Raw genomic sequence first — 14847 nt, 5'->3', positions numbered from 1 at the left:
CTTCCATGTTCACTTCCACGGCTGTCAGCAAGCCTTGGTGCCTTCATTCTTCATGATGGGGATCCTCCATAGGCTGGCTGAGAATGCTTACAGCACGGCAGCCGGTAATCCAGGAGATAGCCCAAGAGCACGAAGTCAGAAGCCACAGTCTTTATATGACTTAATCTCAGAGAGAACACTCTACCACTTTTACCATTTTCTATTCATGAGAAATAAGATACTAGGTCCAATTCCGACTCAAAGAGGGAGATTGCACAAGGGTGTGAATGCCAGGAGGTGGACGCCATTGGGGCCATCTTAGGGGTGGCTGTGCTGCTACCCTCTTTATCTTCATATTAATAATGGTAATGCTAGAAGACAGTAACTTAGTAGGGTTGGTGTGGAAATCAAATACAACAAGGAATGAGAGGAGAGTTTAAAAATAGCGGCCCTAGGAAGGCAATGTGATCAGGTGTGCGCACCTCACCCCCAGATCAAACTATGGAGGTGAGTCTGGAAATCGACATTTTATCAAGATCCCATGCGTGCTTCAGGCACACTAAGATTTAAGAACCACTCATATACACCATTATTTTCTTCCCTTCTATTTCATAAATTGGGAATAAAAGAAAGGCAGAGAAATTAGGTGAAAATGAGGTGGAGGGGAAGGAAGAGGTAAGTTTTTCAAACCCCTAGTTCTCCCTGGGCTTTGTCCTCTAAATAACTCCCCTGGGCTGGGTCTGTCCTCAGGGCCACTGTTAGTGGGTAGAAAACTCAACCATACCCAATTATGTCTCACAGATTGAGCTTCACTGGGGCAGAGCTCTGATACCTCGCTCAGGCTCTCCCCACCATTCGGTATGAGCAATATCTCACCTTCTCCATGACCTCCTCCCGCCCTACAGCAGCCTATCACGCCAGACTTCTATGACAGCTCTTAAAACAACAAACATATCTGGCAAATGACTCTGGCCTGGCAAACACACACAAACACTTTTTGATTAGCAGTAATACACCTAGAGGCACCTGGTTTAGGGCAGAAATAAACAGGGGATTCTTGCATCGAACAAATTACCAGAAGCTGGAAGAGATGGTGAATGTTCATCAAACCCATGCCCCTCTGGGCCAGCCAGAATGATCCTCAAAATAGTCCCGCCAAGAGGTAGTCTCTTATTTAATCCCTTGGGCAACCTAATCCTGTCTTAACCCTCACCATTATTTATTTTATATATAACCAAATCTTTCCTGTTAAAATTTACAGCCTTTTCTCTAGTTCTAACCTCAGGAGAAACGAAGAACAGATGCTTAGATAGCTTTTAATAAAAAGGTTATTAAGTCACTGCTCATCTTTGTTCTATCATTGGGGGCGGTGGGGACACAAACTGCTGCTTCTTAACTCTTTCTACTTGGCTCTGGTTCACCTATATTTCTGGTAACAGGCAGCCCCATTTTGTCTATGAGTGGATCAAGACTGTAAGTGATATTCAGGTCAGTACAACTGGAATAGCCTGGTTTTTTATAAATTCTACCAACGAGCGTTGGGTCCTGTGAGGTGATGTGGCTTAAACAGAAATGACATTTAAAAATTGCCATCAGTTTTTCCTATTGCCACTTAAAAATCAGAAATGTAAAAACTTTGTTAGCTGGTCTTTGATTGCTTTCATCTGATATGATTGGGCTTTGTTAAAACTAGGTTCTATAGTCATTCAGAATTAAAATCAAAGACAGTATTTTCCTTCCTTATTTTTAATGATATTTTTTGCATGATAAGGCCCTCATAGAGCTAAATTAATAAGCATTTTCAAAATTGCACATGGAATTGAACAGTCTTCCAAAGCAACTCCAAAATTAAGATCATGAAGGACATGTCATTTTTAGCTCCTGTTTATGCTATCTTGCTGGGAGGTGGACAGAAAGAGGGCACCATTTTACAGATAAGGACCTGACATGAGGGGCCAAAGGTGACCCACCAAGGCTGCAGCAAATCCAGAAACTAAAACTTGGTCTCCCAGCCTTGAGCTCTGAGCTCTTCACACTAAATATTGCTCTAAAAACAAATACTTTTCAAACTGCACTTTCACGCACACATACAGAGTTAAAGACACTGTTTTGTTTCCCTTTGCATTCTCCACGGGTAACAGTCACTAAAATTACATCACTAGTCATTTGAATAACACACAAAACCCTGTCGCAACACCTGGGGAAATTTTCCTCCAAGTTTCAAAGCCTTATGCCTTCCTCTAGTGTTCGAGAGTAAGCAACAAGCCCAGAACAAGCCCTGAAGATCAAGGACGAAGCCGTCTTACTTACAGGTAGAAAGAATCATGGCTCTGCTTCTGCCAGGAGCTGTTCTTTAGTGACGCTCCAGTCACAAAAACACATCTTTTAACTGAAATCATAGCTCGCCCAAGATGTTTCTCACGAGCAGAGTTAACCCCACCTATTTTCCTGTTCTAAAAACCTCAGAGAAGTGTGTGAATGACAACGCAGTGGCCTATATAAGAAAGCTCAATAATCTCCATCCAGATCTCTGAGGGTGGCTGCTATTGGTTCCTCATTCCCAACTGTGTGGGTGACTCCAGCAAACAACATTTTCAAGAAGTCACCAAATTTTCATGCAAGAGACCTTAATAATCATCAAATCAAACTGACATCTCTGGACAGAGAAGGAAACAGGTGTGCAGATAGGACAAGGGACACAGTTAGTGGGAGAAACAGAATTAGATTCTGGGTCCTGGAGTACAAAGTCTAGAATGTTCTGTCCTCCCACTCAGTACTGATACTTCAAGGACCATATTACGAAACTTCATTTTTTTGTGGGGATGGAAAGCCAATTCAATAATGTACCTAAAAGGTAAATGAGCCATGGCTGAGAAATACAAAAACAACATCAATAAAAAAGGTACTTAGGAGTTTCACTTCATCCCCTTGGAAAATGTAACCAAAAATTAAAACTAAAGGCAACAATTCTAATGAGCACATAGCATTTTCACATTGCCCTTCCTATTTCCTGCTTTATAGATTAAGATCTCTTTAAGCATTCTGGGTGGATTCTTCTATTTTTACTTCACTTTCTGTCTTCGTTATGCTTTTATACAAAAACTTTTGTTAAGTTTTGGTGAAAAATTTAAAGATTTTTTTGAAGATGTTCCCAAATGTTGCCAGGTATTATCCATCTTGTTTTCCACATCAATAGTATACGTAACAATTAGTACAAGGACTATACTTTGTCCTCCTTTTTCTTCAATACCACCCAGCACTTTAAACACATCTCCTCCAGGTGAAAATGGAAGTATGGGACAGGCTAGGGAGGTGTGGGAGGAGTCAAGATGAAGGACAAAGGAAGGAGAAAGATATAATCGACGGTACTCATACTCAAGTATAACGAGTATGACCAACTCCTTGAAGGAGCTACAATTCAGTTAAAAGGTGCGTATGTTTTTGTGAGGGGGGTATGGTTAAACAGGAAGATGAGCAGGAAGGTGGCAAACAGACTGTGACAAGACTTAAGATAATTTTTTTTCCCATTATCCCAGGATAAAGAAGGATAGCTTTCAGCGGATGGACAGACCAGAAGGGAAAGAGATGGTTCTCCAGGGTCCTAGGGAGGCACTGTTCAGAGCAGCCAACAATAGCTCTGTGTTCACACAACACCTGTGGCACAGGGGACACCACAGCAGTCCCCAGAGCAGCTGAAACTCCTACAGAAAGGCCCTGGGTGTTGTGTGTGCCTCAGCTCTACCCCTATAATACCAAGAAAAATGTGTGGGGCAATATGCGGCCTCTATTGATAACAGAGACTGTTTCTTTGCCCTGGATGCATGAGGAGAAATGAAGTTTCCAACTCAGCTGGTGTCTTTGCCAGAGATTGTAATGGTCAGAAATCCACTCAAACAAACTTGATCACAGGGTGATCTCACTGATCCAATCTCACTGATTCAGGAACCCTAGTCCAACCAGATCTCCTGAAAACCACCCAGAAGACAGCTCTAAACACCATGCCCTCCATTTTTCCTGGTCTCTCTGCCAGAATTTGAGCTTGCTCCTGGGTCTTCTTTGCAGTGGGGGAAGGCTTTGTTGTGAACATCACCTCATTATTCTGCCCCAGAGCCCAGCACCTCCACTTACAGCATCTATGTCCTGGGGCAGATTCTTAAGACATAGAAAGTCATTAATTGTCTCTAGTTCAATTTTTTTTTAAAGATTTTTATTTATTTATTTGGGAGAGAGAGAGAGAAAGCATGACTGGGGGGAGAAGCAGATGGAGAGGGAGAGGCAGACTCCCTGCTGTGCAGGGAGCCCAAAATGGGATTCAATCCCAAGACCCTGGGATCATGACCTGAGCCAAAGGCAGATGCTTAACCAACTGAGCCACTCGGGTGCCCCACCCCAGTTCAATTTTTACCTAACTTCAATTAGTTATGGATATCATAAGCAGGGTCACTCAGCCCAAACATGGGCCTGGTTGGGGGCTTAAATTAGACACCGCCAAACATGTTTGCCTTAGTGAGGTATTAGTGGTAGAAAGGTCCAGGCTTTTTTCTCTTCAGTAAGGAATATTTGATCCCTAGGGGAAGTGAAATTGACAGCTGCAAGGGACAGTCCCTAGTCCTAAAAAGGTAAGTTCATATGTTACAGAATTAAAATTTTTAATTAAAAGACAACTCATGTTTCTTATAAATATATATCTTTATATATTATATATATTTACAATATATACAGCATACAAATATTTTTTTAATGTAATACTAATGGCAGTCTTGAAAACAGGTGTTTTCAAAAGAAAAGAGGGGTACTTAACCAAGATGGGTTCCTGATTCATCCAGAACCCATATTCTAGACAATGCCTTAGGCCCAGATTTCTGTAGAAGTCAAAGGAAAGAGAAAGGTTGCTGGAACAAGACTCTAATTCCCTTTCCCTTCCCAAATATCCTGACCTTCCACTGACACCAGCCAACATGGCCCCACATACACCCCTAAAATGGGAAAACCTTAGGCTTTGGGCATCGTACCTAGCACAAGGTGGGCACTCAAGTACTTGTGGGATGGATAAAAGTGAGTGTTTTTAATCACCATCTCTCAGGCAGTGTTTCCATAACCTGAAAGATTCAGTCCCAGAACTAGGACTGGTCTAGAAGCAAATGCTTTAGGTTTTTCCACTTTATAAGTAAAACGGTCTACATGTCCAAGTGCTAAATAAATTAAAAGTTAGCCACAAAATGCCGTTTCTTCCTCATGCTTCGGAATCTGGAAGCCACAGACCACAACATCACTTATCTTCCAGAAGTTTCTTCACACTCGACTAGTTCATCTATTGTGCGCAGCATATCTTCAAAGGAAGGCCTTCCCTCTGGTTTCTACAATTAAAAATCAAAGAGAAGCTGTGGGTTCCAGAATCCATCCCTAAAATAATTTCTTACGTTCAAACTCATATAACATAGCACACGAGTGCAAGGTATTCATTGTTTTGGGACTAGAACACTCAGGTGTCTCCAGATGGGTCTACCCTAGCCTGCACATACTGTTGCTAGACCTACACCTTTCCATGACATTCCTTTTGTGTCTCCATTCAAGAATCTAACACAGCTCCTTATTGCCTGCAAAATCAAGCCCTGCTTATTTGCGGTGCCCTCTATCACCTGCCCTCTCCCATCCTCCTACTACCCAATTTCATTTCCCACAAAAACCCTCATGTGGGCTCTCTGCTCCATCAGACCAATCTCCACCCTCCTGCACACACACCACACTCATTACCACCACTTTACCTTTGCTCACGCTGTCCTCTCCCACCCCCAGAAACACTTCCTGCCCAGGCCTCTCCCATCCCAGTCAGTGTTCTTTGGAGACAGTATAACAAGTGACCAAGAGCATGGGCTCTGCTTCTCTGTAGCAATGTGGCCTTGGGCAAGTGTCAACTTCAGGAGCCGTGGTCTTCTGATCCACAAAGTGGTCATGGTAAAAATCTCTGCACTTCTAAAGGTTATTTTGAGAACTAAATCTAAAGCACTTAGTACAGTGCCTACCACACAATACAAGTGAGCTAATATTATCTTTCAAAAATCATTTTGGTGTCTAATCTTTTCTACGAGGTGACATTTCAATACACCAGGAAGGAAAACTTCCAAAGACTGTGAGTCAAGAGATCTGGGGGAAGTTGAGGTTTGGTGAAAGAAACCCTCTCCGGTGAAACAGTAATACTTCAACAATATAAGCAGTCCAGTGGAAAGAAGAGCTGCTTCTCCGGACTTATTCCCTCAGTCCCTAATTTAGGCAACTGTGACAGGGTTTCCACTTGGAGTGGGGTGGCAGCCTGAATTTATGATCTTAATTATTATCATTTTCCACTTCTTCACCTTCTTCTTCCTGTTATTCAGAACTGACTTGTAAGGGTTGGCTTTTTACCTAGAGTTTGAAATCACATAAAATGCGCACTAACTCACTAGGCTGTAGACACTATACACTATTAATCTACCAAGCCCAGATCCCTAAATGTTTGAGAGAGTCAGAAAGAGAGTCCAAAAAAATTTTTTTTACCTCCTGCCAACATCTCAGCATCACCTCGTATACATATTTGGACGCCAACTTCGGCCTATAGAGTCGGTGGCCCCGGGTAACCATGGTTACCACTTCATAGTTGGTGTTTTTCTCAAAAGGCATTTTGCCTTCAGTGAATATTTCCCACATTAAAACACCTGGAAAAGGATAAAGGATTACCAGAGAAAGCATCCACTTCCTCTTCAGAGTAGAGCTGAGGGGAAACGGACCATGTTCTTACCAAATGACCAGACATCCGATTTGCTACTAAAGCGACTGTAATTAAACACCTCGGGCGGACACCACTTCACTGGAAATTTTGCACCAGAGGAACTTGTGTACTGATCGTCCAGAACGTACCTAAAGTAAGACACACCACCGGTTTACGCCTCTGAGTTACAATCTACATGTGGCACATGTTCTTCAATTTTTTTTTTCCTCTTAGAATCAAAAACACAGTTGACTGAAGTCCAACAAGCATCCGGTTGAAGCTAAATGTTTGCCTCCGTGGCCACGCCTGGTGATTTCCACCTTCCCCTGAGCATCACTCGTGTGCTTGCGATGGACGCTTTGTAACACTAGCATCTGCACTTTCATTTTTCTGTGTGTTTTTCTTTTTTATAAGGCAATAGAGGCAGGACACAATAAAAGAGTGAGCTACTTTTTTTTTTTTAAGCAGTTTTGTTCTTTAAACAAAATTTAACCCAAAGGCCCCACATGTGAAACATCTAAAGCAGAGCTGCTCTAAAGGAAGTGGTGCAGAGTGTCTGGAGACACACGTGCTTTTGGCCCCCATGACTCCACAGAGTACAATTTAAACCTACAGCAAATGAAAAGAGCAAATTGCAAAATGATATCTGTAAATGGTGGAGTGTAGATTTTTTTACCATGACATCCCTCACTCTCACACACACACACACACACACACACACTCAAAACCATACTCTGTAATTTTTGCTATGCAAGCATACTTACATCCTTCTGGAAGGACACACACAACCTGATAACTTTGGCTCTCTCTGGGGAAGACCCTGGATCGGGCTAGTAGATACGGAGACTTCAGCCCTATCTGTAACATGTTCAGTATGTACTTACAAGAGGAATGTGTTTGCGTAGTATATGAACACCTAAAGCTAGTTTCTAAAAGCTCCATGAGAAAACATTCAAGTCATTGCACAAAGTCCCCCGCTGCATGGTAACAATGCACCAGGAGTGGGATCGACATGCCCGTCCAGCAGGGGGGTCTGAGTTTAGGGTCTCACGAGTGTTTTAGAGGGGCTGGTGCAGAAGCACAGATTTTCTGAAAGCCAAACATATAAAAACCCAACATGGTAAACTGAAGGACTGCCTGTCAGAGGAAAGTCCTCATAAAACGCACATAAAGAGCACTGGGTGAGGACTGTCCTGACAGGCAGCAGCGCCGCTCTCACAACGAGCTAAGCTTGGCCTGTGTGACCTGGAGCTGGGCGGCCTTGACAACTGCTCCTCGTGCTGGCCCTGAGCCAACCACCCTGGCCCTCTTCCGATTCCTTGAGGAGGCCAAGCTTGTCCCAGGTTTCGAGCATTCATACTTGCTGTCTCTTCCACCCAGGATATGTTAACCTCATATTGCCACCTCATTGGCTACTTCTGTCTTTTTGGTCTTTGTTCAAATACCCCAGTCTCCAAGAGGTCTTCCAGAGCACCTAATCGGACGTAGCTACCATCACCCTGCCTGGACCATCACTCAGCGCCCAACCACCCCACCAGCCCCACGTGACCTCTATCTAAGGGGGGGAGCACACTTTTTCTGTAAAAGGCCAGATGATGAATATTTCCTATTTTTCAAGCCATATGGTCTGTCACCACTCTCCGACTCTGCCTTTGTCATGTGAAAGCAGCCACAGACAGCACGTAGTGAGTGAGGCTATGTCCCAATAACACTTCATTTATGGACACTGACATTTCAATTTCAGATAATTTTCACGTGTCCTAAAATTCTTTTAATTTTTGCCAACCATTTAAAAATTGGAAAACCAGGGGCACCTGGGTGGCTCAGTTGGTTAAACTGCCTTTGGCTCAGGTCATGATCCCAGGGTGCTGGGATCGAGCCCTGCATCAGGCTCCTTGCTCAGAGGGGTGCCTGCTTCTCCCTTTCCTCCCTGCTCGTGCTCTCTCTTGCTATCTCTGTTGCTCTGTCTCTCTCTCTCAAATAAATAAATAAAATCTTAAAAATTGGAAAACCATTGTTGGCTCACAAGCTGAACAAAAAGAAGTGTTGGGTCACATTTGGGCCAGAGGCCTTGGTGTGCTGACACTCACTTGGTCCCATCACTGGGTTTTCCTCTCTTTGCGATTCTCTCAGGTCTTATGTCTCTCTCTCCTCCTGAATATAAGCTGCATATGACAGGGGCTCATATGCCTTCTTCTCTGCTATGGTTCAGCCTAACACCCTGTACACAGTAGGTACCTAGTGTTTTTAAGGATGGATGTATGGACGAGGGAATGGACAGAGGAGGGAGAGGACAAACAATACTTTTTAAAGGTCTTTTCTAACACTCTATTAAAATTACAAAAATTGAGAATAAAAACACAACAGACTAGGTATTCTAAGAACTTTACTCCTAAACACATTTCTGTGAAAACAAAAGACGCTAGAAATCTAACCCACCGCCAGGGAGAAATGAAAGTAGAATATCTAACAGACTATACTCCCACCTAGTGGAGAGAATGATTAACATCATAATGTATACTTTGTTTTTTAATGAATGAATTTATCTCCGAACAGCTAACAAGATTTCCTTTCTACTTCATCACTGCAGATTATTCCTGTGCTTATTAATTCTACAAGCTAATGTCACTATCACCTGACACCACATAATGAATCATGAAACAGTCATCATTTGTCAACAATTTGTTTACCTGAGAGAAAGCCCACAGTAACAGTAAAATGGATACATTCAACAAAGAAATTTTTCAAAATATAATCTATTTTATTGCCTTACATCAAAAACACACGAAGAAGCAGAAAAATCAATTAGTCTTCCTATGAAAATGATGGATACTACAAATATTTTGCTAATGGAACAAAAGATGTTGTTTAAAAACAGCTATTCAATAGGCTTCAGAAAAAGAAGTCGACACAGTCAAACTGCAAAAAAAAAAAAAAAGCCAGGCTTTCTCTACCTTCAAAGATAAAATATTAATTTAATCCAAAATTGACAGAAAATGTTCACATAGACTCAGCCTTACCTGGCCATTCCAAAATCTGATACTTTCACAACTCCCGCCTCATTTACTAGACAATTTCTGGCAGCCTGGAAAATAACATTTCAATGGTATATTAGTTACAAAGTTCTACAAAGTAGAAAAATATAGATTCTGTTTATATTAAATTTAATACAGCCCAATCAACATTTACGGAAGGTGGAAATGTCTCTTTATAAATTGGATTTAACCCCGTGGAAATGTCTCCAAAATGCATTTGAAAAAATGGGTAGAAGGACAGGTCGGAAGGTCATATGTGCAATAAGACATGATTATATGATTTTGCCAATTGTCATACCTAAATGAAGACTAACAAGTTCAACCTACTTTTCCCTCCTCCCATTTCTATTCTTACTGAACTGTCAGATTTTCTTATTAATAATGACAACATCTCTTGAAGTCCTTAATCCAGGTTCTCATTAGGTGAGTTTAATAACACACAACAATCAAAGTGATAGGTAACTGATCATTTACCCAATAGCTTTGCTCAGTGATTGGTCATCCTGATCTCATCAAAAAAACCCAAAAACAAAAAAACAAAACAAAAAAACAGCCATGTGTAACAGCATTACCTTGTCATTTTTAATGTTTCCACTATATTGTGATGTGACATATGAAATTGGGCAAATATAATTCTGGATTATGTAAATTATATTTTCTTGACCATTCTTTAAGAGCAAGACATAGTATTTCTCAGAAGGAAAACATAACAATATTTTTAATGCCATAACCTATGGACTAAGATGCATTTTTGTTCCTGACATGTTTAGCATTTTATTCTCTGTATGTGGCAATTCCACTCATATGAGATTACTCCTGCTGATGGCATTTTAAGAGTCTCTTCTAAAGTTCCCCAGATTTGCCCCCATCTTCCTACAGGGATATATTATCATTACTTCACTTCACTGTCAACAGCATTCTTTGCCCAAAAGACAGGAGCACCAGAATCTTCCCTTCAGGGGCGACACAAACCTACCATGGTGATGTCAATATCATAAGCACGAAATTATCAAAATTGCTTTCACCAAGATATGCTCTGTTTGGACAGATGTAGTCTGCCACACTCATGTAGGCATTCGATTTTCATCAGTTTTGAAAGTACAAAAAAAGAGGAAGGTGCTTAGTTCACAACTTTCAATATGACAGAGAGATGTTCTTTATTATCAATGAGCATAATAACAATAATGAATGTTATCTATATCACATCTGTTTTACAGAGTCTTTTGCCCCAATCACATAATGCGATCTTTAAAACAGTCTTGTTACAGGAAAAGCCCAGGACCAGATGGCTTCACTGGTGAATTTTTGGATATGACACCAAAAGCACCAGCAACAAAAGCAAAAATAAGTAACTGGTCTACATCAAACTAAATACCTTTGCACAGCAAAGGAAACAGTCAGCAAAATAAAAAAGGGAAACTACAGAATGGGAAAACCGATTTGTAAAACCATATATCTGATAAAGAGTTAATATATAACATACATAAGGAACTCATACAACTCAATACCAAAAAAGCAAATAATCCAATTTTTAAAAGGAGCAAAGAAGCTGAATACACAATTTTTCAAAAAAAAAAAAAAAACAACCACACATACAAAAAGCCAAAGGTACAAGAAAAGGTGCTCAACATCACTCATCATCAGGGAAATGCAAATCAAAACCACAATGAGATATCACCTCACACCTGTCAGGATGGCTGTGATCAAAAATACAAAAGATGACAAAAGATGTCAAGGAAGAAAACGTGAAGAAAGGGGAACCCTTGTATACTATTTGTGGGGATGTAAATTGGTACAGCTATTATGGAAAATAGTATGGGGTTTACTCAAAAAATTAAAAGTAGAACTACCATATGATCCAGCAATTCCACTTCTGAATATATACAAAAGGAAATGAAATCAGTACCTCAAAGAGATGTCTCAACTCCCATATTCATAGGAGCATTACTCACAATAGCCAAGCCATGAAATAATCTAACTGTCTATCAACGGATGAGTAAATAAAGATGATCTGGTATATCTATACAGTGGAATATTATTCAGCCATTAAAAAAATCTTGTCATTGTGGCAACGTGGATGAACCTGGAGGGCATTATGCTAAAGGAAAAAAGCCCAACAGAAAGACAAATACTCTATATCATTTACATGTGGAATCTTAAAAAATGTAGAACTCAGTATGTTCTGAGGATCTAATGGATAGCATGATAACTATAATTAATAATACTTTATTGTTTACTTGCAATTTATTAAAAGAGTGCATCGTAAGCATTCTCACCACATGTGAGGTATGGATATAATTAACTTGACTTTGATAATCATTGCATAATGTATATATATATCAAGTCATTATGGTATTTACTTTAATATATGCAATTTTGTCAATTATACGTCAATAAAGCTGGGAGAAAAACAGTCTTGTGAGCCAACCAATATTATAATCCACCCACAATTTACAGATGCAGAAAAAGAATCTAAGAGAGATTAGGTAACTACCCTAAAACACATCTAGAAGTCAAGTCTTCACTCGCAAATCTTCAGCTTTTTATTATGCCCTAAGTCTAGAGATCGCATCACACAGTGGCTCTAGTGTGGACTCTAGAGCCAGACTCCCTGGGTTCAAATCCTGACTCCACACTATACTTGACTATTGGTAAGTTATTTTATCCTATTTACACCTCAGTTTCCTCATCTGTAAAGTGAAAAATAATAATCGTACCTACTTCTTAGGGTTATTATAATGATTACATGAGTTGATATATGTTAAATACCTATAAAAGCAATGCCTGCTTAAGCTGATTGTTTCATCTTTTTTACCTGCTTTGCTGCTATTCCAGAAGAAATGTGTCCATGCTTTATGACAAGAAAGTTAAAACTAAAACATGGACAAAAGTCCCAAGTAGAGAATCACATTCTTTTTAGTGAAAGAATGATCTTCAAGGTTTAATAGGAACTGATAGTTCTGTCATCGTGCTGAAAACAGACACAATTGAGGAAAACAGGCAGAGGAAAAAAGAGGGAAAAAAAAGAATGGAGAAGATACGGAGAAAGAGTAGGGGAGGGGAAAAATTAAGAAGTGTCTCCATCACCATATTTTAGAACCAGCAATAGATTCCTTTTTCTAGTATTCTCAGGAGTTCATGTGGCCCTCCATGTTTTCCCAGTGACATCAGAAATCAGGAAAATAAACCAAGGATTCCTGTTATAGCTTCTGTGTACATGTGTGAGGTGGAAAAGCGTTTAGGATTTAGTGAAAGGAGGAGTCAACCCTTAACTTCCCCATTTATCACCTTGCATAAGTCATTTCACTTCTCTCAAGCTAATTTATCAAACAACAATGACCAGACAGACTGTTGTGACTAGCTATCACATGAGATTTTTATGGAGATCAAATAGTTAATATATGGTAACTTGCTTAGAAACAATGACCTATGTAGTTAAATATTATATATGCAATTGCCTATGTATTTATGTATTTTATGTATTAGATTTGATCAAGTTTTTCTGTTAAAATTATAAGGCAAGTTAAATTCACCATGTTTAGAGACAATGGTGAAATATTGCTGAGAACAGAAATTGGATGTTAATACATCATTGCTCATTTGCTGCCCCAGTGTTGCAAAGGAATTAGGCCAATGAATGGGAACACGGGTGGTTATTATTACCAGATCTCTGTGAATGAAGCTGTTTCTCTCCAGGTACTCCATCCCTTCACACACATCTTGACACATGCTCAGCAGCACATCTCTACTAAAATGACCTTGTCTCTGTCGGAGGAAATTCAGAAGACAGCCCCTTTCCATGAACTCGGTAACAATGTAAATTGGTTTCTGCTGGGTGCATACACCATAAAGTTGTACCAGCTTCGGGTGTGTCAGCTTCCTGGGAGGGAAGTCATGCATACACATAGTTACTATAGGAAAAGAAACCCGCAGGGCTATTAGCTGGTGAGAGGCTACTTTTTAATGCAAAAAGAGGAACCAGTAAGAACACAATAACTTACATCATCACTTTAGCTTCTTCTATAAAGTCTTCCTCACACATGGCACCTTCCCTAATAGCTTTGATTGCCACTTTGTACTGAGCTCTCCACTTGCCGAGCCTCACCACTCCAAACAGTCCGCTCCCTAGTTCCCTCATAAAGGTCAGCTCTGAAGGATTGATCTCCCATTTTTCTGTGAGACAGAGGGGAAAGTGATAACATTTAATAAGGAGAACACAGCATGAATCAGTGGGAAACAGAGGAACGACAACCAAGGTCAATGTCAAAGTTACAGGGTAATACAATTATCAGTAAGACATAGAACAGACTTGTAACCTACGTCTAAACTGCAAAAGGTGGCCTTCCACCCTCTGGGGAGGATATACTCCCTTCTAAGCCATCAGAATACAACCAAAGTGAACAAAGGAAGGCAAGAAGATGCTGAATAATAGGCTAATAATAATAGAGCTTAGAGGTACTTAGAAAAAAACATAATCGAATACTTTCTCCTTTACCATTCTTCCCCCTCAGTTTGTTGCCCCCCTCAATTATATCAGGTTGGAAAGAATTTAATCTTCTGTTTAAAAGGCTTTTGCTAGAAGCAACAAAGACAATCACTTTGGATGCCTTCTTTATTACCTCCATCCTTACTTTCCTGTGAGTAACCCATCAAGCTGGTGAAAACCAGAAAAGGATTTGATTTATTTTAGAAATAACATGGCAATGCTTATTTTCACTAAGAGGAAGTCTTCTGCTGAATTATGAATAATGATGAAAATAGAAAATCTAGGGTTACCATAGCTACAAGTATAATCATCTAAAAACCCATACGATAAAACTATAAAAACAGTTCTACGTGGAATTCTAAACATCTAAATTGGTTTTGTAGTAATGGGATTTTTTTTTCCTAAGGAAAATTAGCCAATGCAACTACAAAATGAGTTACCATAGCTGAATCCTGCAGTGGTTGGTGCATTCTTCTCCTTCGTACTAACTGGGTACCGCAGTCTTGTGACAAGTCCTGGAAGTCAGAGAAAGCACTGAAATTGAATTCATTCTTACTCAGTCTGCATGGGAAAGCGCTAAACTTAGACACTCATGTATAAAG

The 14847-nt window shown here is 40.2% G+C and overlaps 2 protein-coding genes across 7 annotated transcripts in view; both read right to left on the bottom strand.

The window, feature by feature from the left end:
- Positions 1–2872, bottom strand: part of TXK (TXK tyrosine kinase) — a 70949-nt gene extending 68077 nt beyond the window's left edge. For all 4 annotated transcript variants that reach the window (XR_004628881.1, XR_004628883.1, XR_004628882.1 and 1 more), the window contains exon 1: positions 2290–2872. Coding sequence is in view for 1 of the 4 variants with exons in the window: in XM_011222030.3 (XP_011220332.1) it covers positions 2290–2305 (16 nt within the window). In the remaining 3 variants the exon portion in view is untranslated. The remainder of the gene's footprint in view (positions 1–2289) is intronic.
- Positions 2873–4649: 1777 nt separating this feature from the next.
- TEC (tec protein tyrosine kinase) overlaps positions 4650–14847 on the bottom strand; it is a 132763-nt gene continuing 122565 nt past the window's right edge. For 2 of the 3 annotated variants that reach the window (XM_034671850.1, XM_034671851.1), the window contains 7 exons: positions 14686–14760; positions 13761–13932; positions 13423–13639; positions 9745–9809; positions 6755–6873; positions 6514–6671; positions 4650–5336 (listed from right to left, as the gene is read on the bottom strand). In XM_034671850.1, coding sequence (XP_034527741.1) covers positions 5253–5336; positions 6514–6671; positions 6755–6873; positions 9745–9809; positions 13423–13639; positions 13761–13932; positions 14686–14760 — 890 coding nt within the window. In that variant the 3' untranslated portion in view covers positions 4650–5252. Of the gene's footprint in view, positions 5337–6513; positions 6672–6754; positions 6874–8629; positions 9644–9744; positions 9810–13422; positions 13640–13760; positions 13933–14685; positions 14761–14847 lie in introns of those variants that run through there. The other variant, XM_034671852.1, reaches the window with a different exon arrangement.

Source organism: Ailuropoda melanoleuca, chromosome 11 (genome assembly GCF_002007445.2).
Source record: "Ailuropoda melanoleuca isolate Jingjing chromosome 11, ASM200744v2, whole genome shotgun sequence".
In the NCBI taxonomy this organism is placed as follows: Eukaryota; Metazoa; Chordata; class Mammalia; order Carnivora; family Ursidae; genus Ailuropoda; species Ailuropoda melanoleuca.
The sequence above is the reverse complement of the archived record's forward strand: the minus strand, read 5'-3'. Positions and strand labels throughout refer to the sequence as shown.